We start from the raw sequence: 27,023 nt of genomic DNA on the forward strand, positions 1-27,023 counted from the left end.
TTGGCTCTTGCAGAGTTTTGCTGCTGTTTGACTTGTGAGAAGCCAAGTTCAAAATCAGTTTCAGCAGCGACTTACTAAAATGAAATCATACAGAGGAGAGAAGAAAATGAGGAAAAAAATAGAACCCAGATTGGGAAACAGTGAAAGTTGAGTGAGAACTGCAAACATGTAAGTAGTTATGAGTGACAGAAGAATAGTTTTGGGATTTTGAAACTGTTTTTAACAGGAAAATAAGAAGAAATATATAAAAAAAAGGACTGCAATATGAGATAAAGAAAGAGGGAAATGCGGGATGTTTTCTTCCGTGATGTTTTTAATATGAGCGGTTTTTGGATTGTTTTTACTTAATTCTTTCTGTATAAAATACTTTCTCCGTTAAAAATTTCAGTTTTAGTTTTGGGACTAATGATTGTTTTAGAATGGGTCCTATCTATTAATCAATTACTTAGAGCTTCTCAATTCTCATCTCACGATTTGATAATTGATAGATAAATATTAGAGAACAATTCAAAAAGATTAGGATTTTTTTTTTTTTAAAAAAAATGGAAAACAAAGAAGAAGAGATTAGGATGTTCCTCTAGGTGGCAGTCAAAACTTCAAGAGATCCTCCTACACCCGTTTAACAACGTAGATATCATCTAGCCCAAAAGTAGGTACCAATCGGGTGGTTCAGGAAGCTAGACATGAGAGACACATAGAGGTCTTGCGAATGATGCCAAATGAAGAAACCCTGTCCTGACATTTTCTAAATCGTGTACTGAGTCCCTTCCATTTACAGTTTCCTGTAACGAAAAGTACGGAGCCACGGATGTGATCATCATCAGAATCAAGCAGCGTGTACCGTTTGATCATTGACTCTACACACACGCGACACAGGAATCACGGATTGAGGGAATCTTGGAATATAACTCAATGCTGGCAACCCGGTTCCGCTTTAGGGCACGGTATTGGAACGGGTGTCGATCAACCCGGAAATCAATACAGTATCGGATCGGTATCAGTATGGCCATGTCAGACAAATCTGCCTTGATTCTTCTTTTAAAATTAGTTTTTTTTTTCTGTTTTTTTAATCAATTGTACCCCTTGTCCATACCGTATCACTGATACAGTATCAACACAATATCAGGAATGATCACTTGCAAAACTAGTATGAATTGCCAGATATTTTATGATGCGAGAGAATAAGATAATCGGATGGATAGGCATGGGTTTAGGAACCGGTATCAGATATGGCCGATATATATCAATATTGGCCATTGATATTGATACATGTAGCTTATGGATCGATTGGTATAGTACTGGAATATACTAAAACCATAGGTGGGATTTGTGAACTCTAGGAAGATGGGTTAACCGTCATTTATGAGTGGAGGGAAACTTAATCTTTTATTTTTTAAAAAAAAATAGGTTTTTTGATATTGTATCAACCTGACACGGCGGATATGTATGGGTTTTGGTATTAGGAACGGTCACACGGCCGATACCGAAAACTAAATCCATGTTCGCAAGTAATTTATGAGCTCTGCCGTTGAATCGATTCCAATCCGAGTTATCGGGTTGGGTTAGTAAGGAATCTACCGGAATCAGTAATAATCTACTTCAACCCTAGATTTTGCATATGAATATAGGCCGATTCGAATCGAAATTGAGATTGGACTGAACCCTAGAAAAAGTCGATTTTTTGAAGTGAGATCATGAATAAGATCAAGCCGATTCCAATCCATTTTGACAAAAAAAAAAAAAACAAAAAAGACGATTCAATTCTAAAACCATACTTAACCCTAACAAAGGGAATTAATGAGAGTAAAGGAGTAATCCCATAAAATTATCACGAGATGTTCAAAACTTAAAATATTAGTAGTGCCCTTAATTAAAGGTGGGGTGGTGGGGCCAGGATCTGACGAGTGGTTGAAGTGGAACTTATCCTTTTCACTTATTTTGATCTTTGATCTCTAAGGTTTTTGGAGTATTTTAACCTTGAGAGTGAAAAAGACGGAATTAATTATCTCTACAGTTATTATGATTTGTTGGATAATTTGATTTAGACCTTAAGTAATCCATGTCCAGATTCCAGAGTACCTTATAAGCTAATCAAACTTTGTGGATTCATAGAGAAGACATATACCACAGTATTGGGTTGTAATCTTCCATGAGTCAAAGTAGAGTTAAAGGGCAATTTTTGGAATTTAACTATAACATTAATTTCCAGTAAAGTCTTCCTGGTCGTTAGGGTCTTAAGAATTTTATATTTTTTAAATCTTTCAAAATGTTGGAAGAAGAAGATACCCTTACCATCATTTCTTTTCCTTTCCTACCTTCCTTTTCAGTTTTTTATTTTTTATTAATACAATATTTGTTAAATGGGAAGGAGTTGGACCACTGTGAGGTTTGAACTTTGGACTAAGGTATCTTGAGGCTTCCTTAAAACAAGAGCTGGAAAGCCACATGAATCTATAGGTGGAATATATATATATATATATATTAAGAATATATTTTTTATTCTTCCATTAATTTTATTACATCATTTAATCAGTTATGGTGACATAGAAAATGGAGATTATTTGGCCTTGAAGGATCCTCTTCTTTGACAATATGCTTCCAAGTAAAAACAACTAAAAACAAAAGAGTGCACAAACCAACCAACCAAACAAACAAAGAAAGAATGGGGGTTAGAGGAGGGGGGGGGGGGGTGGAAGTGTGAGGAAAAGGTGACTGAGATGGGTTTTGAGTAGTTTATCGGAAACAAGGAAAGTTAAGCCTCTTGTTTTCCTTTTGAATTTCAAACATTGGTGGATTAGACATATTGAGGCTCCCCATGGAACTTTATTACTTTGTGGAACTAAGTTAGGTTTGTTTTCTCTCTCCTACCGTAAGGATTCCAATTGTGTGGTGTCTGACATGGGTTCGTTTCATTTTCTTTCTTTAACCGATCGATGTGAGAATAATTAGTTGTAGAGGTCTTCTTACTAGAGGAGACATTGTGTCTCTCTAACATTTTCTTTCTTCAACCGATTTGGAATTAAGTTTCCCACATTCAATTCTATACACTCCCTTCCTCTCTTGTCTCCATGACAATAAATTAGTTGAACGGTATGATTATGATCTTGGGTCTTAAAATGATGGAGAATGGAGAGTGGAGACTTATTTGGCCGAACCGAAACTGATTGAGATTGACTGATTGACACCCCTACACCCATATCTTTATAGAGAAGGGCCATCTCTTTTTCAAATTTCTAAGTTTCTTCACTCTTAAGATTTTTGGACATAAATTTCGTTTTCTGCATGATCAGATTATTCATTTAAGGTGGACAATTTTTTTGGTGGGTTTTGCTTATGTCATGGGGGTACGATTATGTGTGGCATCCCCACTTGCAACTCAGATCGTACAAAAATGGTTATCGTACAAGAACATAAGCCAGCCTCTTAGATTTGGGCCCATAGTCTTTTTATATATAGTCTATTATTTAATCAAATCTAGATCAATGGATCATGCCTTGTCTAGCTAGAAGCATCAAACAACGTATATAGTTGGTGTTTCTCTTTTATATATGGAGTAGGTATTTATATATATATATATATATATGCAATTTTCGTACACATATATATGCGTTGTAGGGAGTAGGGACCATGAAATGCAAATGTGTCTGTCCAATGATTGTGTGTGAACAAAGGGGATTTAATTAGACACAATAGAACATGAAGGCATCTGCAACGAAGTTGGGCAAAATTACAAGTGTTTCCATGCATGGTTTTTGTCCGGGCCAAGGTTATTAAACTCAGAATCGGAATCAGGGTCATCAGGTTGAATCGGATAGTAATAAGGCGGAATCGACTATAATCTGTTCTAACCCTTACGTGCAAAATGTCGAATAGATTCAGCCATTCAGGTGGGGAATGGCCTCTACTGATTATTTTTGTTTAAGTATTCAATTCATATATCCATTTTAATAAAAAAAAACCATTAAAAGACATAACCCTATGAAACCGTTTAAACCGAAACCATATGTAAATGGTTTCAGTTTTAACATGTGAAATTGTTTATTACAGTTCACTTTCGGTTTTTCCTACAAACTTGCATCAAATCCAATTGAACCGAGTATACCGGAATCAAACTCTTTGACCGAAGCAATCCATTTATATCATAATCAAACCATTTGACAAGGATATTAAAGGGTTTTCAAAAATAATTTGAAAGACAAAAATCCCACCCCCATGATGCTTCCACACGCGTTCTCATTGACCCCGTGCGCACAGGGGCCACACTCTCCCATATTATATATATATAATATATAAGAGAGAGAGGACAAGGAATTATCGAAAGAAGACCTATTTATTCATACACCTACTTTCTGTGATCGGTAATTTAGAACTAGATTCTTCTTCCCCCCCCACCCCCTATCAGCATCGGGGCTTCTTCTTCGAGTCCTGTGATCACGCACGCGACTGGAAAGAACTTTGCAAGCGTCATTGCCTTCTTCGCTTACACGATATTGCTAGATCGAGTAGAGAGAGAGAGATTTTAAAATGCCACCTAGGGGATACAAGTCGGGTGGACTAGCGTCTGGGCCTGGTTTTTGAAAACCCAAAACCAGCCCAAGGTTCTAAATGCCCAGCCCAACCAACCTGGACCCTGGGATTTCCCAAATCCCAACCGTAGTGGCCCAGCCCAACTTTCCAATCTTGGTTCAGCCCGACTTTAGATCAGGCTGGATCTACTGGTTGGGCATGAATGATCTGCTGGTTGGGCATGAATGAAGTGCAATCCTTTTTCTCAAAATTTTTTATTTATTATGTAGAAGTTCTATTACAGTATTAAGAAAAAAAATAAGGGCGAGAGAATGCTACCTGGTTGCGTGTATCATGCGGCTCCTACGCCTAGACATAGGGCCGATCAAGTCCTACTTCCGTTCCATTCCTTAGTTCTGGATTCTAACCAAATTCGGTTACCTTCCAATTTTTCGACCAGGAATTGGTTTCGGTTTTGATTCCAATTTCAAATAGCAATTTGGATCCTCTATGGCCGGGGAGCTGAGAGCAAGGTGTGGACCCCATCCAGGCAGGGTGCTCTGGCAGTGGGTAAGGCGATCATTTCGCCCCTGCCTGTGTGAAAAGTTTTCATATAGAGCTCTCTATTGACCTTGCCCGATTCCTTCAAATTTCAAGTGATGGACCTTGTATCTTTTAGACTCCGAAGAACCCCAAATTTGGAGACCTTATCAACCATGAAGAAGTCTATTCCTCCATCCACAAGCAATTTGATCCAAATGCGGCAACCGTTGTCACCGGAAGACTCAAGCTCATCCCTCATGTCATCTCTTACATCATCCAACACAATTTCATCCCTAGGGGAGGAGATAGAAGTAAGTGTCTCACACCACAAGCCTATCTCACCTTTTGTGCTTATACAAACACCCCTACTTGCCTTCCATACTTCATCATGAGGTACATGAAATCGTGTGCTCACCCCCGCAAGCACACTAATCTCTCCTATCGCCGTCTTCTCACTTGCCTTTTTCGGGCTTTTGATATTTTCCTTGATTGTGAAAAGGCATCTACCTTGTCTTTTCAACATATCACCCGAAATAGCTTCCACACCATAGGTATCCCTCCTCCTTCCGATGTCTTTGTCGAAACCGAAGAAAACTTGAATGATGATGTGCCCCCTCCTCGTCAAGCACAAGAAGAAATACCGGTAACTCTACAAGAATGGATTTTTAGCAGTGATGAGTACATGGACGAAGCCAACACTCGGATCATGGAACTTGAATTTGGACAATAAAGAATTCAAGAAGACGTGACCTCTCTGTGCCAAGAAGTGAAATCCGGTTTTGACTCCATCAATTCTCGCCAAGATGGGATCCTCAATGCAATCCACAATCTATCTTTCAATCTTGGTCATCTCACTTTTGACACACGAGGAGCCACACCACAAGGCTTTACTCCTCAAGGGTATCGACCACCTTTTCGAGCACCCTTCCCCGGTGAATCAAGCTCCATCCCTCCTATTCCACCATTTGACCCAAATCATTGAATTCTCTCTATCCACTTTTTGACAATAACAAATGGGGAGAAATATATGGCAATGGAAATGGAATAAAATGTTTGTAATGGAATGGAATGTTTTGAATTGAAATGTTTTGAATATTGTAATTTGCTCATTTCATGTTTTATGAATATTTGTGCAACTTTCCTTGATATCAGAAATGTTTTGAATATTATAATTTGCTTATTTCATATTTTATGAATATTTGTGCAACTTTCCTCGATATCAATGATATGTGTTGAATTTCAATATAGTGCTTTAATTTAAGTTGCTTCATTATTACCTTTTGTTGGATTATTTGTTATTATCAAAAAGGGGGAGTTGTTGAGGAAAAAACCTCATAAACTCCAAATCACGATGACACAAAGGTTTTGATGATAACAAATAAAATCACTTTTTGGACTAACTCTTGTTTAAGTTGTTTAGATAAGAGCGTAACACTAAGTAAGGGGGAGCACGTACTCAATTGGAGCAAGCACTCAAGTCAAGTGACTAATGCTCAAAGTTAATCTTAAAGACATAAAATGAAGAATTAAATTTTGAAGATAAAGACCAAGTCAAATAGAAGAAGTCTACATTGAAGACTGTCAAGTTTTTTTTTTTGGTTGAAAAAGACTGTCAACTTTAAGTCTTGAAGAGTTTGTACTATTTTGTAAAATTGATTATTTAAAGTCACAATTAATGTAATGCATATACACACACACACACACATACATTCATATAGAATGACTTTAGGAGATTAAAACAACCCCAATACATGTGACCAATTTAATTTGGAAACCCCCAAGGTAACCCCATAAAGGATTTAACTTATTTCAGCAGAAAATAGCTAATTCGGCATACCGGATTCTTAAACGGTATATCGGATCATTATTGATCTCAGGAAATAGCCTACGTATAGTAGCTTTCTAGCGCACGTTGGATAGTGATTTAGCATACCAGATCACTGCTGGCTATATTTTACCCTGAACCGGCATACCGGATCAGATATGATTGTTGAAATTTGACCGTTATACGTTAGAACATATAAGGAAATTTGGTGAACTGGCATACCGGATTAGGAATCGGTATACCGAATTATTACTGTCTAATCCAATCCGATCTTAAGACAGTTTTTATAATTATTAGAGCTACCTAGTCTATAAATAGACTCTTGTTTAAGGCTCTAATCACAACTACTAATCACAATTAAGAGCCTTCATTACAAGATTCATTGCAATAGCATCAAGTGAGCCATTCATTGATTGTACGCATCAATTCATCACAAAGCTCACACACTCAAGCTCTTCTACCTCACTTAGCTTCAAGCTCCAAGGGTGGAAGGTAGCTTACACGCTTACTAAGGTTGAGGTAATCCTTTTCTTAGTAAATTTTTATTATATGTGTTAAGTTGAGTCCTCTTGCTCGAAATCAAGAGTAGTTATTAGTGTTGAGTTCTCTTGCTCTCAATCAAGATGTGTACGAGTTCTCTTGCTCATTCTCAAGATTCTTTTTAGTGGAATTCTCTCTAAGGTGAGAGGAGTGGACGTATACAAGTTTTGACCGAACCACTATAAATTCTTGTGTTATCTTTGTTATTTGCTTGTCTTTCATTGATAACTCTTTTATTTCCGCAATATTTTTTATATTCCACTACCTTCACCTATTCTACCGGTTCACCTCACATTGGTTGGACATGAAGTGCAAATAAGGGCGAGAGAACGCTACCTTGTTGCGTGTGTGGCTCCTACGCCTAGACACAGGGCTGATCAAGTCCTACATCAATTCTATTCCTTAATTTTGGATTCTAAACAAATTCAGTTACCTTCCAATTATTTGATTTGGAATCGATTTTGGTTTCGATTCCAGTTTCAAATAGTAATTTGGATCCTCTATGGCCCGGCAGCCAAGCGGCCATTGTGCAGCCTCACACAGGCAGGGCCAAGATGGAGTCCACACCCTACCTGTGTGAGACTGCACAATGGCCGCTTGGCTGCCCGGCCGTAAAGGATTAGGATCCTTCAAATAGAGACCCTAAACTCTGACACATCTCCCCATCCCTGAGCTCACACTGACCCCCTCTCTCGAGTGTGGATCCCATTCTCGTATGCCCTTTACGGATGTTATCATGCATCTTAGGCTCAAACTATGTTTGGTATGCATTATATTCTAGGCCGGTTTTGCATTTTCCAACAATAAAAATAGTTGCTTTTATTGTTTGAGAACGCGAAATCGAGCTAGAATATATTCCAACAGCGCATACCAAACGCAGCCTAAATTCAACCTACATTGCCGGGTAATTCCCTGAAAATTTTGATTAATTTTTATTTAACAGGTACTGAAGCAGGAAGACAGAGTAAGAGGAAAACGAATACTGGGTGGAGAACATTATTTTAAGGGCAATAATTCAAGATATAATCTTCTTATTTAAGTACAAACGAAACCTTTACATTATTGGATTCATAAGAAATTGAAAAATCTTTACATAACCCTCAAGAGATTAGAGGGAGGAGTAACGATGCATGGGCTTGAATCTGCAGTAGCGTTAACCATAGAATCCATCATATATTTCTTAACCAACCCATCTTCTGCAGGGCAAGCCATTGTCTCCGAACAAATTTCGCTGGCATTTTCAGGTATGGTGGGCTTATACTTCATCAGTTTACCATATTCATTCAGCAAGTTAAACATGTAATCGTACACATAATCCATCTTTAGCTCCTTCTCTATGAACTTGCTGCCTGTCCTTCCAATGCCTTGTGCCTCTTGATGGTGACTGTTTCCCCACTCGATTGCCACCTTAATATCTTTGCACATATCATTCCCACTACTCCTTATGGGCCAGTAGTGATGCATTGGCATCAGAATTCTTGACATGAAGTCATAGTAATTTGGCTGTACCACCAAACTGACGGAATCACAAGCCAGAATGTATTTCTGGCTTACTGACCAACCTACTCCTTCTATGTAAATCTTATATCTGTTCATCCAGAAATCCCCTAAAATTACTTAAGATGGAATTAATTATACGAATACGGGGAAATCATCGACTTAGAATGCATACCAAACACTGCCAAATTAATTAGTTTTTGTTAATAATTTCACCTGTGGCTGCAATGTTTCATTAAATCCGATTCTTTAAAACCTTGTAGACTCTCATTTTTCCAATTCTGCAAGAAATTGTAATAGCCACTAGTAACCCACAATCAACAAGTTAACTACAGATCGAGAGTCGTCATTACAGTGAGTGAATGAAAGAAAGATATTAAAGCGTTTTTTAGTTCACTTTTTTTTCATTACCACGGCATAAGCTCGAATGTATGTAGAATTGCAGTTCATCAGCTCTTCTCTGGCTTTGGATGTTAAAGGATTCCCTCTCCAGAAAGCATAAGGTTTCCTTTCAATCCATTTGCTCCTCTCATTGGCTTCTCTCAATTCCTCTGACAGAAGTTCCCATGGCTTTATATTAACCTCTGGCCTGCACCAACATAACACAAAAAATATCAAATTTTAGGATTCAGATCCTTTACTGTGGAGCCGCCCGGCAGGACCGTGCTGCCCAGACACGGTGTTGCGCACAAAGACCGCCTTACCCCCACTCGGGCAAGGCATTTGGGCAGGGGTAAGGCAGACATTGCGTGCAACACCATGTCTGGGCAGCACGGTCCTGCCGGATAGTTCTGCAGTAGAGGATCCAAATTGCAAATTTTAATCAACGGATTGGTAGAGAGAGGCACACAGATGTTCTATGGCGCGCTGCCCTGTCCTGCCTGTGCTGCACAGACACAGGGCCACGCACAATGACCGCCTTATCCCTGCTCGAGCAAGGCGCTTGGGCAGGGGTAAGGCAGTCAATGCATGCCGCCTTGTGTCTGTGCAGCATGGCAAGACGGGCAGCCCGCGCCGTAGAAGATCTAGATCCCAGAGAGAGAGAGAGAGAGAGAGAGAGAGAGAGAGAAAGAGAATTAGCTTTAATGGAAGTGTGGTCGGGCTTTTTAAATTCTAGTCCAACCCTGAGTCCTCTTAATAAATCGTTTAAAACGATTAATATATACATAGGAAGTTAGGTCATTCATGATGAACATAAGGATGTGGATTCTTTACTTCTGAGCTGCCCCTACCTCCGTGCGCCCCACACACAGCAAGGCGGGCAAAGCGGACAAGGCGCTCAGGCAGGGGTAAGACGATCATTTCACCGTCTTGTTATGTCTGGGATGCACATGACAGTAGAGGCAGCTTGGCAGTAGAGGAACCCAACGCTTAAAATAAACAACTAATGGTAATAAAAAACAAAAAAACAAAAAATAAAATAAAATAAAGAAGTCATTTGACTAAAGAATTAAAAAAACCATTTAAAACCGAAACCGTTTCATTGAAACTGAAACCAGTTAAAATAGAAACCGTTGAAACCGAAACCAGAGCATTTAACACTTACCAACCCCAGAAGGACCAGTCAGGGAAAACGATAGCTAACGAGGTAGCATCTCCACAGTATTGAAACAAGGGTGGCGGAGCAGTCGTGGTGTTTGGTTGCTGATATTCGGTAGATCGGATTTTGGGCAGATCACCACAGTTGAACATAAGGTCCAAGTTTGGTAATCTCCCTGGGTATTTCCTCAGTAGCTGCACAATCCCCCACCACGTAAACAAGTCCCTTGTTTGAAAGGATCTTTTGTAAATCTCTACATAAATCCTTCCATTTACTATAACCAATCGGAAATCTGCTCTATTCTTTGCATTTTCCACCATCTCCCTTGTGATCCCTGTATCCTTCCATGGCCGAAGATCTTCCTGGATAAATTTGAAATAGTCTGGGCATCGAGCAGACTTTTCATAATAATAATAATAATAATCTTCTGTTGTTTCCAACATCATAGCAGGAGAGATTATTGATGTTGGGCAGACATGTGTCTGGTTTAGTGTCGACGAACAATCAAATTGAATTTCTAGTTTCTTCTTCCAGTTATCTGATGAGGGAATAATCCCAATTCGAAACTGGTGGTGCTTTGGTATTAGAGAGTTGAAATACACATTCAGCTTTGCGTTCCTGATAGACTGCAAATTAAAATTAAAAGACCAAAAGAATTTAAAAAAAAAAAAATGGAATTAACGATCCAATAAAAATTCATCAAAGATTAAGAAGAAAAATCCAGAAACCCCCGCCTCGCCCCTGTGAAGAAGAAGAAGAAGAAGAAACAGAGAGAGTAGTAGTATTATTTTTGTAATTGCATATGAAAGAAAGAAATGATCACTTACATTTTCGATCCTGACAGTACAAATGAAAGCTACTACGAAAAGGAGGTAGAAAGTGAAAATGGGACTTCCAACTACTTTCTTTATTACCCGCCATGCATCACAGTTTCTGTTTTGCGGCATTGTGACTCGCGAGACAGAGAGAGAGAGGGGAAGATAGGTCTGATAAATAAAAAAGAGAGAGAGAGAAAGAGACGAAGTTGGGCACGCACAGGATGCATGAGTGGGTAGCCTAAGTATTTATAAAAAAAGAGAAGAGAGAAGGGTTGTGTCTACTAGACGTATAGACACATCACTTTGTGTAGATATGGCAGGAGATATGACAACTATTTGGATGAGTCACACCCTCAAATATATATCTTAAAAGGAAATAAATCTATTTTGTTTTGGTAATTAAAGAGGTATAAATCTTTTTTTTTTTTTTGGAAATATATGAAAAGGATTATAATCTTATTTATGTGGAGAAATATCTCTACATTAAATTATTATTTTTAGGTAAATCTTTACATTATATTATAGAGAAAAAGGATTCTGTAACATAGCATGGCTCCTGAACACAAACACAAGATGGTGAAATGACCATCCCGCCCCCATGGAAGGTAGAAATCTCACCCCTATTGATGTTTATGTGCGCTCTCCCTTGGCCCCCATGTTGATGCAAAGGCCACACTCCCGGATATAAAACTCTTCCCCTATACTATTATGGAAGAGGGGTTTTCAAGCAAGTGTCATAGATTACTGCACATATGAAGTGTGGCAAAACTGTATCTTACATTGGAGGACAATAAGGTCATTTCACATGAGGAAAGAGAGTATTATCTTTATCTTGTAACTTTGAAAACCTAGACAAAAAATATAATGGCTCACATTCTTTGTCCTGGGAGCGCATCTAGGCGCAAGCTACGTCCAGACACATGGGACAAGATAGGGGCGAAATTTTGGGCATTAGAGGGGTGGGTCAGTCATTTCACCCACCCCATGTGTTTGGACGCACCCTGCACCGGTGCGCCTCTGGTGCAAAGAATTTATCCAGAGAACTTATCCCAAAAAATATATATAGACAAAAGATTTTTTGGTCAAAGAGCACTATTTACATCATCTATCATGGAAAAAAACATTAATATTTCCCTCTCTTGAACGAAATTCCTGAAATACCTTTCAGTCTCATCCAGAACTCATTATTACTTTTTAGAGTGAGAGGTAGCAGCGCTACGGGTATTTTTGTTAAACGCAACTCCAAACGCAACGGCTTAATCTGAGCCGTTAGAATAATTTTAAATCAATTCTATCCATTTAATATATTAAACTTATCCTTAACATTAACTGGTTGTTACCTCCCATAGCCGGTTACTACCCTAAGTCATTTGATCCCTCATAGGACTCTGTGCCGTCTCCGACGATAAACCTGCTGACTGGAGGAGCAGATGGATTAGTCATGGGAAAACCACTCCGTGATTTTGCTGGTGATGGTAGAGATGATGACCAACTGGATTTCGGTGCTGCCGCCGGAACCATTTTTGCCTAGCCGAGTTCCGAAACGCAAGAGCAGAGAGAGGAATCGTAGGTAAATCAGCCATGAAAGATCGGTTCTGAACTCTCTCTCAATTCCAAAGGGTTTTTACTTATTCCATTGGTCCTTTGGATTATTCCTTTGATGGGTAATGGTTTCGGGAAGCTTAGCGTCTGTTTCTCCGACGTTGGAGGAGCACCTCGTCGGAACGACCTAGCTGTTAAGGGTTTGCCTCTCTTTCTGCTACATTCATCCCGATCCCTTCCACTTCTCTTCTTCTATGGTTCATTCCGAGGAAACCACTACCCTACTTCATTTCTGATACCTTTGTAAGTGCCAACACCTCAACCACTCCTCCACTACTTTTATCGATCTTTACTCCTATAAAATAGTCTCGATCGTGCTTCAGAAAGCATCCACCCGCCAAAGTTACACACAACATATTTGAAAACTAATCCAAGAGAAAAGTAAGAAAGAAAACTTATGGGGAAAAAAAATAAAAACCGTAATGGAAGGAGGAATTGCAAAACCAACTACTGCCAATAGAACCATCAAAAAAAAAATTACTATCAATAGAGGAAAATAAGCACCAAAAAAATATTTGAAATAAGAAAAGGGTGAGTGGTAGCAGAGATTATCAACCGTCAGCGTCGGAGGAGCAGCAGCAGAGATGAAGATGGTCACCGCCGGAGAAGAGAGAGAGAATGGTAGGATCCCGATACCTCGAAAGGGTAAAGTTGATTCACTGGCAGAAGTAAAGATGAAGAGGCTCAGTGCCGGAGAAGAGAGAGAATGGTAGGATTTGGTAAAGTTGGTTCACCAATGGTACCAGTTAAACGGTAAGGGAATGAACGGCTAAGATTTGCTTATTTAAATCAACGGTTTAAATGAATGGTGGTTGCGTTTAGTGTTGCACTTATCCACCTTTATCGGTCGCACTGTGACTTTTTTCCCTACTTTTTATTTCGGAGAACCTTTTACCAAAATTTCAACCCAAATAAAGAACTTTTGTAATCATTACCCCTGCGCCCGGTGTAGAGACCTTATCCCAGAAAACATATATAGACAAAAATTTTCTGGTCAACAAGCATTGATTACATCATCATGGAAAAAACATTAATATTTCCCTTTTGAATGAAATTACTGAAATAGCTTTCAGTCTCATCCAAAACTCATTATTTCTTTTTATTCCGGAGAATCTCTTATCAAAATTTCAAATCAAATAAAAAGCTTTTACCCAAGCTGCTACCCTGGTGCAGAGAACTTATCCCAAAAAATAAATATAGATAGTTTTTCTGGTCAACAAGCACTTATTAGATCATCATGGAAAAACATTAATATTGCCCTCTCTTGAACGAAATTCTTGAAATATATTTCAATCTCATTCAAAACTCATTATTATTTTTTATTCCGAAATAAAGAATTTTTGTAATCATTACCCCGGGTTATAATTTTACTAATTAGAAATCATCCCATATTTGATTATTAAATTTCACTTTATTTTGTATTTAAATCTTTTGAATTTAAAAAATAAATAAAAATTACATCTAAAAGGATCATTACTAAATATGGCAAAAAATTTAAGTATTATATACAATTAGGGGAAAAGAACACTATTTGGTAGCGTGTGGCACGCAACACTTGCACCTAGACACAAGGCCGCACAAAATAACCACCGCACACCCATAAAGGCGAAAATCCTTGAGAACGTGTTTGTCATTTTGTGCAGCCATGTGTCTAGGTGCAGAAGCCACACATCGCATACAACCAGGTAATGTCATTTTTTTGATATAATTATGTTGGATAATGATTACAAAAGTTTATTCTTTAGGTTTGAAAATTTTCCTTTCCCTTCAATTTCCCTTGCAATCAAACGGAGATGAAACTTTACATAAATAATCCCCCAATCAAAATATTTTCTATGGATTTTTCTCCGTTTCTCTAGATAATCATTAATAGAGATATTTTCTAACCCATAAAACGACTCAAATTTATGTGCATTGATCATGATGCAACATAAGTACAAGGTCAAAGCCTTAACATCTCTCATCGTGTCTTTATTAATTAAGGATCAGAATTCAAGATCATGCACCTCATGTACGGTATAAAACAAAAGTATATGAAGAAATTTATTTTTGTTTGGCCTGAGAATGAGAGAGGGATGGAAACGATGCACACTTGTATTGGAATCATATATCCATTATAGGGAAATCACTTTTAAAGGATCACAAATCACCCTATAGAGGGAGGAGGCCCACAACATTGATTTTATTTTTTATATTTTTTGGGGTAAACATACGTCTATTGATTTGCAAGTGAGGGACTTATGGTTGATTTACAAAGATCTATCAACCATAGAGTGGAAATAGGTCAGACTGTTGTACACTGCAAAGACAGCACCTTTTTGGTTAGGGAATCAGCTACGTACATTGTTTGATTTCCGTGTGAAACTAGAAGAATTACAAGAGAGCAAGTGGGGTATGAGGAATTGGATGTCTGAAATGATTGGCTGCACATATAGCGGAGGCACCTTTGAAGGATTCTGAATGTAAGAGATCACCTCTCGGTTAGCAATAGCCTCGCCTTCAAAGATGTTCTCAAATATGCATATCTCTGAAGAAGCTAAGATCGGTTTGTATAAAGCCAATTCATCTTTTTCGGCTTTTATGATTCGTGGAAGCATCACAATTTAATTTGTAGAAGGGCTGCTTTGGAGGTTCTCAGGGCCTTATAGGAATGGTAGCTTTAGCCGGAGTGGAATGTTTCCTTGAACCAGTAGGCAAATAGGCGTCGGAAAATTCAAAGTGAGCATCTTGAGCTGCTTGGATCACCTCCCAGGAGGTCCAGGTTTGCCTCCCAAATACCAGGTCGTTTCTTGCTTTCGATAAAAACCAGATTATGAAGCTGCATAGGCTATCAACCAGTCTTTTATATTTCTTCCCCAGATTGCTGCACCCCTTCCAGTCATTGATCCAATCAGAAAAATGCCTCTATATTGTAGCATGGGGCCGAGTTTTCTACAATTATGTTTACATAAAATTTTATTTTACAGGACCTAAACATAATTTAGCCATCAGAAAAAGGTTTAGGATTCATAAGAATTGAAAATGAAAAGGACAATCGTACAATGTTAACCCTCTAAGATTTCTTCTCCATTTCCTCCACCTGCTTTAATATAGCTTCTTTTTCTTTTAGAAAAGCTTGCCTAACCGGAGGATCAAAGGAAGAAGGCATGGTGCATGGGCTTGTAACTGCAGGACCCTTAACCATGGAATCCATCATAAACTTCTTCACCAACCCATCTGCAGGGCAAGCCATTGTCTCCGAACAAAATTCAATGGCACCTTCAGGTATAGTGGGCTTATACTTCAAGAGTTTGGCATATTCATTCAGCAAATTAAACATGTAGTCATACACATAATCCATCTTTAGCTCCTCCTGTATGAATTTGGTCGCCGCCTTTCCAATGGCTTGTGCCTGCTAAGTCTCAGGAGGATTAATACCAAAAAAAAACAGGGGAAGACAGGGGGAAGGGGGTGGAGGTGTCTAAAAACATGCGAGTTGTGGTTTCTAGTTCGGCAAAACTAGAGAGTATTTCTCAACTAGCACAATGTTTTACCACATGGAAGGGTGATAAGGCAATCTTGACTATATGAATATATAGAAATTGATTATAACTGGTTACATGTTTTAATTTCAGACTTAGGCTGTGTTTGGCCAACTCTATCCGCGTAAGAAAGAGAAAGAGAAAGAGAAAGAGAGAGAGAAAGAGTTAGTTGTGTTATAGCGTGGGAAAGAATCTCCACACTATCGGCATGAGATTTCATTTTTTTTACCTGATTTTAAAAGCGTTATCTTGATTGAAACTTGACATGAGAATTAAAAAGAGAGAATCATCACCTCTTGTTTGTAAATATTTCCCCAATCGACTGCGAACTTAATAGCTCTGCACATATCGTCGCCTCTTATAGGCCAATAGTGATACATAGGCATTAGAGATCTTGTGATGAAGTCATAGTATTGAGGGTCTACGAACAAAGTAACGGAATCACAAGCTAGAACGTACTTCTGGCTAACAGACCAACCTCTTCCTTCTATGTAAATACCATATCTGTATGTTGATTAAACATGAAATTTAATTACAAAAATTAAGAAGGAATTATAATCTGATATAAACTTAAAAAAACAGAATTATAAACATTTAGTGTTAATTTGTTAATAATTTCACCTGTGGGTGCATTGTTTCGTTAAATCTGATTGTTTAAAACCTTGTTGAATCTCACTTTTCCAATTCTGCAAGAACTACTTGTATTACCATTGCAGTTGCATACTAGTAACAATCAAGAAGTTAACAATAATTAATGAAGAAATTATAGAGTAGATCACTTTTAATTACCTTGGCGTAGGCTCTAACTTTCCAATCCTGCTGGTCTTTAGAATTGCATTTCATTAGGTTTTTCCTGCTTCTGGAGGTAAAAGGGTTCCCTTTCCAGAAAGCATAAGGTTCCTTTTGAATCCATTTCTTCCTTTCATTGGCTTCTCTAAATTCTTTTAACATAATTTCCCATGGCTTTATGTTAAGCTCTGGCCTGCACCAAAACAGATCACAAAAAAAATCCAATATTAAGGAATGGCTTGTTAGGCTGGTGGTGTCCATGAACTTTAGTGTTCAGATGCAGAGATGTGTGCACAATGTGGGTATTCAATAGAGATAACAACAATTCGGCTCTCCTCCAGCCATGGCGGGAGCTGGAGGATCCAGTCTAGCAAAACAAGGGATGTTTAGGTCATTTCACAGGTGGGTCCTGGGAATCCAGATAGGATGGGCTTTGCTGGGCTTTTCTTGAATTTTGAATTGGGCTAAATCAAAGGGCTTATACATGTTTTATTTGTAATTCAAGTTTTCATTTCTCATGGCCCGGCCCAAGATTCATCGTTCCACACAATGGTTTTGGTCTATGTTATTTTTTTTAATGTTTTGGTGAAGTGGTAACAAGGAAAAGTGAAGAAGGAATTTTACCAACCCCAGAAGGACCAGTCAGGGAAAACGATAGCCAAGGACCAAGCATTCCCACAGTACTGAAACAACGGTGGGGGAGCAGTAGTGGTGTTTGGTAGCTGGTAATCGCTTGATCTGATTTTAGGCTTATCGGCACAGCTGAACATGAGGTCCAAGTCTGGTAGTCTTCTTCTTCCAGGGTACTTCCTCAGTAGCTGCAAAATCCCCCACCACGTAAACAAGTCCCTCGTCTGAAACACTTCTCTGTACTTCTCTATATAAACCCTTCCATTCACTATAACCAACCGGAAATCTGCTCTACTCTTTGCACTCTCCACCATCTCACTTGTGATTCCTGTGACCTTCCATCGCCGTAGATCTTCATGGATCCATTGGAAATAGTCTGGGCATGAACCCGCCGCCTCCTTTCGATTATCATCTTCTGTGGTTTCAAACGTCACTGCAGGAGAGATTGCTGCTGTTGGACATCCCTGCTTGGTTTGGTTTACCGGCGAACACTCCAATTGCATTCCTAATTTCTTCAAGTCTGATGAGGGACTTACAAAGCTTCCTGATTGGTTTTGGGCTTTGGAGTTCAAAAAAGCCTTTAGCGTTGACCCACTGATAGACTGCTTAAGAGCCAAAAATAAATTTTATTATAAAAAAGGAGTTCGGTTTCTCTGCACACGTACGAATAAGAGAAGGTACATGTCAAAGCCAATCACTTATCTTATTTTTGTCATTTACAAGGGGAAGAGGGGGGGTTTTATGGAAATAAAATTAAAATATGATTGGCTTTGAGATGTACGTTTACCTGTTGGTACGTGCAAATGATCCATTCTCAAAAAAAGAAAAGTCCGATGTTGTCTGCATGAAAGGGCACAGAGCTGTAGGCTACGCCAGACACATCACACATGGGATGGATATCATTCAGGAGCAGGCTGGTCATTTTGCCCACCCCATTTGTCTGGGTGTAGAAAATATTTTCCCAAAACATTAACTAAACCTAATATTAAGGCTCCACTATTGCACGTAACACAACATGCTGTTCATGTAAACAATTTTTAGAGCAAGACTTTGTCATTTGATGCCAACCTAATAGGACAAAGACCAATTAAATATATGATATCATAGTGCTTTTAATTATGGTGTGTAATAATACTATTTTTGTCCTCGTTATAATAATAAGAAGAGTGCCCTCCACATGAATGAAGGAGGGCAACTTCTTTTGATTGTAGTCTCAATTCATCCAAACTTTGTTTACACAAAGCAAAACCCTAAAATTAAAACACCATAATTTGGTGGATTAGAAATAAATATCTATTCTAACACATTCTTTTTGATAGTTCTTATCATTGGACACTGATGACATAATTTGGATTAATCACATGTCAAATTTTATAACTTAGCTAATTCAATCTATTCTTTTGCCAGGACTATCAATATTAGGGCCAACTTGAGTAACCAACCTGAACTGAAAAGGCTCATACCAAACCAAGATTTCTTATTGGGTTGGTTTTGAATTGGGGTATTAGGACCTTGAAACCGAATGGAAAACAAAAACATCTGACATCGAACCCAAAATCGGCTCAAAATTAAAACTTGAAAATCATTAAAATAAAAACAGCTTTTTTTTTCTCCCATAGATAGGTATAAATATGTATGTTAAGATGAATCCAAATCGGGCCAAACCAACTCGAATCGAAACCGAACTTTCTTTATTGCTTTGATTTCGTATTAATTCATCATTCAAGAACCGAAACCAACTCAACTGGAACCAAAACCGTCGGGAACTAATCATTGCTTATATCCAGGTGAAGAAGAAGGACAAGAAGAAACAAAGACAGTAGTAGTCCTTTCGTAATTGCAGAAGAAGAAAAGGATCACTTACATTATCGATCCAGTGAGCACAAACGAAAGCTGCAACGAACAGGAGGAAGAATGTCAAAATGGTCCTTGCACCTCCTTTCTCCATTGGCTGCCATTTATCACCGTTTTCTCTCATTCTGTCTTTTAATATAAAGTTGTAGAAAATTATCCAGGAAATCTTCAAATTTCAGTTTCTCCAAAAGTGTCCAAGCTTGTTTGTCAGATTTTCTCAGACTTACCTTCTGATCTCCTCTAGTACTGCATGCGCTTCCACCTACCCAATTGTAATTTACACTTACTTGATCGATTTTCCTGTTTTCAGAGAATAAGAATCGATCAATAAGATGATAAAAAGGGGAAAAACCAGAAAAAAAAAGAACTAACATTAAGTTTCAGTTTACAAAATTAACCACCCAATGTTTAGGGTGCTTGAGATTCCTTCATCTGAATCGAATCCACCAAAATCTTCCTATGCATCGGCACCTGAACCAGAGCCAGCCATTGCAGGTGGGAACAGGAGAAGCTCTGCTGGGATGGATAGAGAGAAAGAGAACAAAAATGTAATTGCGGACACAGGATTTTTTGGAGATTGGTATCCACATTGAGAAGCTCAAAAGATTTCATGGAGAATGCGGTTATGAAAACTTCATCGTCGCTCATCCTTGGAATCGCCCACGGGCAACCAACCGGACAAGATGGGATACTATTTTGGCTATTTTTGTGATAGCCAAACTCGACCTGACTAATTCCGTTAACATAAACATTGGATGGTTAATTTTGTAAACCCAAACCCAATGTTAGCTAATTGGTAATTTTCCCCAATTTAAAGAAAAAAAAAAACAGCAATCGGAGAATACCTGAATTTCTACTCCTGTGTCTTTGTTGGGTTGGTTGGTAACGCCTTCAACTGTCCCTAGAAATCCAAGTGGGTTACCCTTACTTACTTTTGACTCTAAAATCAAATCACATAAGCCATGACTGCTTTTTGAATAACCAAAAGCAGAGTTAAACTCTTACAAGATGAAGCAGATGATGAAGACGACGACCAAATTGAAGAGAGGATAAGCAATTAACTCACGTTAAGTTTCTGGGTTTTATACTTAAAAACCTTTTAATTAATCAAGGACGTGTTGGGAATATAAACCAGAGGAATGAAATATTGTTTTGTCTGTGCACGAAGCTGGCATTACATTCACGTTCTACATTTGTAACATTCCTGAGCGTGCCAATTACAAGGCATGGAAAAGCATCAAAGGGTATTTCATTCAGTTTTTCTTTTTTTTTTTTTCTTTAAGATTTGATATCTTAATCATCCTTCAAAGTCTTCATTCCTGAAGTACAAAGAAACACTAACCTCCCACGACGGGCTGTGGTACTGTACCCAAAACCTAGACAGAGGATAGTGCGTTCCTCGTTTCTACAATAAACAACGGACAGTGGGCACCACTGCAATGAAGTCAGCCATAAAATAGCATCATACATTGGACGACAACAAAGCTATTTTATGTGAGGAGGAGAGAGATACATAAAATGGTACTATTGTACCTTGTCCTAACACTTCAAAGAACCTTTTCTTATAATTAGGAGAAGAAATCGTTGACTCGTTGCATGACCCTCACACCAGCGCAAGGCAAATGAATGCGCGTGCCAACATGATCATCAAAATGGATGGTACTTTGATTTTACAGGGGGTGGGGAGGTAATTTAGAATGGTCTTATGTCTGGTCAAAGGGGCCACACGATCCATTCAATTAATGTTCTTTTTCCCCTATGATTAATAGAATCGAGTTTTTCTATACCCATGGTAAAAAAGGAATCTCTCAATTATGGACATCTAACCATTTGGATTAGCTTGTGAAAGGTATTTTTGGCCTTGTACATAGGGTTGAGAGTTTATCGATGGCACAAGAATCCAATCACATGGTAACATCACTAGTGAAAAAGGGATTTCTCTACTTCACCGAGGAAGGGGAAGGGAAAACTTAATCCTAATTAATAATCACAAACCAGTCCAATGTAATATATCATTAAGAGAAACTAAGGTTGCTTAGTGGAGTAGATATCCATCCTATTTGTTGTGGCCAGTCTATGCTAGAGATGGGCTTAGATGAGAGTTAACCCTCATCTCATATTCTCACCGGGCCTTTATTGGGCCTTCCCAATTTGCACCTTACGAAACAAAGATTAAAAAGAAACCACAACAGAAGTGGTAGAGAATCCACTGTGAAATCCACAAAATTTCCTCTTAATGCTTTGTTTCTATCATTAATTTTCTCAGTAAGAAAAAAAAATTGAAAAAATAGAAACCCTTATTGTACTGTATTACACCTACAAGATTCCTATTCTCTCCTTGTGGGATTATTTTCTTTTCTGTGCAGTATTAAAGAGACATGAAAATGGAAGTTCTCTGAATGCTAATGCTGCTGATTTCGATTCTCCCAAGTTTCTACATATTTAGTGTAATTCTCCTTTTTACCAAGAAAATCCTGAAGAGTTGTGGAGTTGAAGGGAGGTGGCATGTTACAGGGTCCTGTATCACTAGGAGCCATCACCAGTGTCTCCTTCATGTACTGCTTCACCAACCCAGAAGCAGGGCAACCCATTATCTCTGAACAAAACTCCACTGCTCGTTCAGGTACAGTGGGTTTATACTTCAAAAGCTTAGAGTATTCATTCAAGAGATGGAACATATAGTCATACACATTATCCATCTTCAGCTCCTCTTGTACAAATTTACTCCCTGCATTTCCAATGTCCTGTGCCTGCAACAAGTTTTTGAAAAAAAAAGCCCATGGAATTCCCTTTAGATTCTTCTTTAACCTCCATTGTAAAATGTAAATTCCTGCAAGTGCAATTGGAGAATTTGAATTACCTGTTCTTTGTGAGTGTTTCCCCAGTCTACAACGAACTTAATAGATCTGCATAAATCCTGTTCTTTTATAGGCCAGTAGTGTTGCAATGGCATTAAACTTCTGGAAAAGAAGTCATAGTATCGAGGCTTCACTACCAATGCCATTGAATTGCAGGCCAAAATGTATTTTTCACTGACCGACCAACCTCTTCCTTCCACATAAATCTTATACCTATTTCAATGCATCAAATTAAATATAAGAATTTTAAAACTTAGAAATGACAAATAGCAGTAAGGTGATGAACTCCAAAAGTTAATGAAAGCTCACCTATGTGTGCATTGCTTTGCTAAATCAGAATTCTTAAAACCGTTTCGAGATTCTTTCTCCCAATCCTGCAAATGATTAAGGTCAGGTTTTTCTTCATTTTAGTCTCTTTTTTTTTTTTTGATAGATTCTGGAACTACAATGCATTCTGAAACTTGATTCGTCTCTATTTTATTGCTTCTAGACCAAAATCTATTCCGAGAATGCATCCCAAATACAATTTTAGTGTTTATGACAATAATCAAAGGGACTAGTTAATAGAGAGGATGAAATTAAGCAAGAAGTGTTACCTGGGCATAAACGCGAGCATTCCATTCATGGTTGAAGGAGGGTTTGCATTTCATGAGGTTTTGCCTGCTTTGAGAAGTATAGGGATTCCCTTTCCAGTGAGCGTAAGGTTCCCTATCACTCCATTTCAACTTCTTGTTGCCTTCTCTCAGTTGCTTTGACAGTGGCTCCCATGGCTTTACCCTCACTTCTGGCCTGTAAAAAAGCCCAAATGTACATATACTTCATCATTTCATGAATTTCTTTCAGAACTCATACAATCTCCACCAGAATTGAGGATTTTGAATCGTTAATTTGATTAATTGCGTTTGTGATATCTCAAAGATATAATTCTCATTTTCCTCTTTTCTAGGATTCTATTGGAACCTTCCAATGGAATCACTGTACTTGTTTTTTCCCCTCTAAATATCAAGAAGTCTTTTATACCTTATTGGGAAAAGAACGCTACCCCGGTGGCATGGCTCTTGCGTCTAGACATAGGCAGATATGAAATGACCGCCTAATTCCATCCCGTGTGATGTTCACACACATGCTCCCATTGACCCTTACGCTCATACACAGGACATGCGACGAGATAGCCATTTCTTGCCCATTTATTATAGGTTAAATTAAGGAACCTCTACATCAGTGATACGACATTTTCTTTTGCACTCTTATTTTTGAAAAGTTTAATTGACTTTCCTCTGCTTATAATATCTATAAGGGAATCACAACAATCAAAATATCTATAAATGCGCACACTAACGGCTTATTGAATACATTTCTAACATAGGATTAGAATGCCATTTGGATCCGGTTGTTCTCTTCCAAAATGGATTACATTCTCTAATATTTATGAACGACAATGTATACCAAACAATTTCTTTTTTAAATTCTTAGAACATGTTCTCAACCTAGAATGCATTGGAATATGAGTACAAAGGACAATAGAAAAGAAACAATGGGTTTTTTTTGTTTTTTTTTTGTTTTTTGGGTTAATTAAGAAGATAAGAAGAAGAGAAAGGAATATTGATATGTACTTACCAGCCCCAGAAGGACCAATCAGGGAAAATGATATCCAGTGTGGTGTCATCCGCACAGTAACGAAAGAGGGGTGGTGGGGCCTTCGCAAACAGTCCTTTGTAATCGTCAGATCTGATGACCGGCTGATCATCGCAATCAAACATGAGGTCCAAATCCGGTAGTCTCCCTGGGTACCTCCTCATCAGCTGAAGTATCCCCCACCATGTGAACACATCTCTGGTCTGAAATGCTGGGCTGTATCGTTCCACATACACTGTCCCGTTCACGATCAACAATCTGAAATTGGCTGTGTGTTTTGCTCTCTCCACCATCTCCCTTGTTATCCCTCCTCTCTCCTTCCATGGCCGTAGATTCTCATGAATCCACCTGAAGTAATGTGGGCATTCCTCACCTGATGATGATGATGATGTGTGATTATGGTGGTGGGTCCCAGAGGAGCAACCTCTTGCTAAGTCTATGTTGGAGCAATTGAAGGGGAATTCATGAATAACTCTCTCTTCAGACTGTTCGACGGTCTTGTTGGAGGGCAGAAATGACCTTAGAATCGTAACATCCGTAATTGACTGTAAAAGATTGTAGAAAACATGAACTTTGGCATCAGCTTATCTCATAACCAAAAGCAGCTTAATATGATAGTATGTGGTAACATGGGAAAGAATTGGGAAGTTGGCTTTTCCAGCCGTGGGATTTGTGACAAATGCCATTCTCAAGTCTCAACACACATTGAAATCGTTGGAAAAGTCCTAATTGGAGAAAATTCTTTTAAGGCCAAATCACTAATTTGGTGATTGACACGTGTGAGTGGAAAGTCCGAGATTCTCGCCGGCGGAACCAATAATGGCCGGAGCAATCAGGGGAGCACTTTTTCGCTGTTTTTCTTTATTTCCTAATTTGATTGATAAGTGAAACACGAAGAAGAAGAAGAAGAAGAAAAGTATTACAGAGAGAGAGAGAGAGAGACTTACGGTGTTGGTCCACCAAGCAGCAACAAGGGCGGAGACGAAGAGGAGCAGGAAGAGAAGAATGGTTTTGACCGGACCCTTCTTGAACACCGGCCATGTCGTTTCTGTGAAGTGCCTATAAACTTCAGGCACCACTGAGAAAACGCTCGGCAATCTCTTGCTGTTATCTCCCATATTCATCTTCACTCAGAGCACTTTGAGTTGGAACTGTCCAGCATAGATTCTCAGGTTATACTATCCGATGAAGCTTGCAACCCACTGCAATTCCTCTTTTCCCCCAAAAGGAGAAAAATTAAAGAGAGATTTTCCCACAGACTACTGATGTACTCCTCTAATTCCTTCAGGCTTCAGCAGCTCTACAGGTCGAGCTCTGTTAACCAAGCACAAATACTTCATACAGTCTTTAATTACTCACTTGTGTACCCCCGAAAAGAACTTCCCTTTTACGTCTTCTGTGGTTTCCTCTAAATTACAGACTTTTCAGCTCCGACGAAACAAAACTTTCCTTTTATCTCTTCCCCAACTTGCTTGCTCAAGAATCCGAGATCTGTACAACGAAGCTTTTGTAAATAACACGATTCAAGTACAACAGTAAAAATGGGGGAGGGAGGGAATGAAGAAAAGGCAGAGAAATATTTCTCTCACAGCTCCCCTGATACGAACCAAGTGCAGAAATTCAATGAAATTAAAAATTGAAGTAACGGAGGAAAGAGAGATGCATACACACCTGAGGGGAAGGGGGAAGACAGAAGACGCAGAAGACAAAAAAGGAAGACGGCGATGAAGAAGTCGTCCAAAAGTATGAAACAGGATTCCAGAGTTCCTGATCAACTATTTTTTTCATTTATATTCAAAATCATCTGTATTGAGTTCTTGAAAAAATACTACTTAATTAATTAATACGGTTAGGTTGCGAAATACGGATCAAATGTCAACAAGTTCGAAATTGTGTTGGTCGATCAAATCCATCTGCATCGATCCAACCAATGATCATGGATGGATCAATAGTTAAAAGTAGATGATAAATAAACTTCGTCCATGTATTAGCCGCCCACTATTTGTATTTCTGTTTGTTCTTGTTTATTTATTGGGAATGTTTATAGTGGACAAATATCTAATTATGTGGATATAAAGAGAAGGTTGGTCACGCCGACCTTACCCAATAGGAGGGACACGGTGGTCATTTCCCATTGGGAGTGGGGGAGGAATGGAGGATAGACTCAGAAACAGTGAGGCTCTGGTGGTGTGTCCACCCTTTTCCCGTGGAGATAAAACCATCTAACCATATATTTTTTGGAATAGACCTTAAAACCAGAATCAACTGACATGGCTAATTCTGAGGAGTCCATATTCTCTACACAGGGTCAGATGAGTGGATATTCTGTTTCGTTAGTTCTCCCCCCCCCCCCCCAATGTGCCATCAAATAGAGGATACCTAGTCTACTTTTTTTTTTTAGCAACTAAAAATGGTATCTTTATCCTCTCCAATTCTCTGCTCAGTCCCTAGTCCCCTTAACAAGAAAGCGCAATGACCACCCTACCCCTGCCCTAACACTCTATCGGGGTGGGGTTCACCTCCTATTAGAGGGGTTGGGGAATTGGGTGGGTAAGGAACTGAAGGAGATAATTTTCCCTACAAATATAGAAAATCTAAGATCAAACTTCTTCTTCTAACTAAATAAAGAAAAGAAATTAAATGAAAAATTCCAAAAACCAATGATCTTTGGAAATCTATGCTTATTTCAAATTCTTGTAAACACAAAAAACTAAGAAACAAAACAAATTCAAGTAAAGATGACACAAATATTTAACATGGTTCACACATCCATCAATTTGGTGTACTACATTCATAGATGAAGTTGAAGATAATTCATTATGAAATGAAAGCAAAATGCAGTGGAGATCTCTCAAGAGCACCAAA

The 27,023-nt window shown here is 38.6% G+C and overlaps 3 protein-coding genes across 3 annotated transcripts; all 3 read right to left on the reverse strand.

Moving 5' to 3' along the window:
• Positions 1 to 5,158: 5,158 nt before the first annotated feature.
• LOC122665997 lies at positions 5,159 to 15,468 on the reverse strand. The gene is made up of 6 exons (XM_043862114.1): positions 15,316 to 15,468; positions 10,458 to 11,077; positions 9,323 to 9,500; positions 9,128 to 9,192; positions 8,513 to 9,002; positions 5,159 to 5,698 (listed from the first exon to the last, which is right to left on the reverse strand). Exons 1-6 carry the CDS (start codon positions 15,466 to 15,468, stop codon positions 5,159 to 5,161), a joined length of 2,046 nt encoding a protein of 681 aa, XP_043718049.1.
• Positions 15,469 to 15,923: 455 nt separating this feature from the next.
• Positions 15,924 to 18,366, reverse strand: LOC122663926 (O-glucosyltransferase rumi homolog). The gene is made up of 5 exons (XM_043859595.1): positions 17,806 to 18,366; positions 17,182 to 17,374; positions 17,014 to 17,078; positions 16,686 to 16,896; positions 15,924 to 16,262 (listed from the first exon to the last, which is right to left on the reverse strand). The coding sequence occupies exons 1-5, from the start codon at positions 18,312 to 18,314 to the stop codon at positions 15,924 to 15,926; spliced, it is 1,317 nt and encodes a 438-aa protein (XP_043715530.1). The 5' UTR covers positions 18,315 to 18,366.
• A 3,516-nt stretch (positions 18,367 to 21,882) lies between these two features.
• LOC122663924 (protein O-glucosyltransferase 1-like) lies at positions 21,883 to 25,388 on the reverse strand. Its single transcript, XM_043859593.1, has 6 exons — positions 25,106 to 25,388; positions 24,141 to 24,703; positions 23,120 to 23,312; positions 22,833 to 22,897; positions 22,526 to 22,736; positions 21,883 to 22,415 (listed from the first exon to the last, which is right to left on the reverse strand). Exons 1-6 carry the CDS (start codon positions 25,280 to 25,282, stop codon positions 22,068 to 22,070), a joined length of 1,557 nt encoding a protein of 518 aa, XP_043715528.1. The 5' UTR covers positions 25,283 to 25,388; the 3' UTR covers positions 21,883 to 22,067.
• Between the last annotated feature and the right edge of the window lie 1,635 nt (positions 25,389 to 27,023).

Source organism: Telopea speciosissima, chromosome 6 (assembly GCF_018873765.1).
Source record: "Telopea speciosissima isolate NSW1024214 ecotype Mountain lineage chromosome 6, Tspe_v1, whole genome shotgun sequence".
NCBI lineage: Eukaryota > Viridiplantae > Streptophyta > Magnoliopsida > Proteales > Proteaceae > Telopea > Telopea speciosissima.

Bases quoted from the DNA above. Each gene is read 5' to 3' on its own strand.
- LOC122665997 (XM_043862114.1), bottom strand. From the start codon at position 15,468: ATGCTTCCACGAATCATAAAAGCCGAAAAAGATGAATTGGCTTTATAC. The intron at 9,501-10,457 runs GTAAGTGTTAAA...ATGTTGGTGCAG, and splicing joins GACTGGTCCTTCTGGGGTTG to GCCAGAGGTTAATATAAAGC. The intron at 9,003-9,127 runs GTGAAATTATTA...CTGGATGAACAG, and splicing joins ATGAAACATTGCAGCCACAG to ATATAAGATTTACATAGAAG.
- LOC122663926 (XM_043859595.1), bottom strand. From the start codon at position 18,314: ATGCAATTGGAGTGTTCGCCGGTAAACCAAACCAAGCAGGGATGTCCA. The intron at 17,079-17,181 runs GTAATTAAAAGT...TAGTTCTTGCAG, and splicing joins AAGTTAGAGCCTACGCCAAG to AATTGGAAAAGTGAGATTCA. The intron at 16,263-16,685 runs GTGATGATTCTC...GAGACTTAGCAG, and splicing joins GAAATATTTACAAACAAGAG to GCACAAGCCATTGGAAAGGC.
- LOC122663924 (XM_043859593.1), bottom strand. From the start codon at position 25,282: ATGAATATGGGAGATAACAGCAAGAGATTGCCGAGCGTTTTCTCAGTG. The intron at 22,898-23,119 runs GTAACACTTCTT...AATCATTTGCAG, and splicing joins ATGCTCGCGTTTATGCCCAG to GATTGGGAGAAAGAATCTCG. The intron at 22,737-22,832 runs GTGAGCTTTCAT...GCATTGAAATAG, and splicing joins GCAAAGCAATGCACACATAG to GTATAAGATTTATGTGGAAG.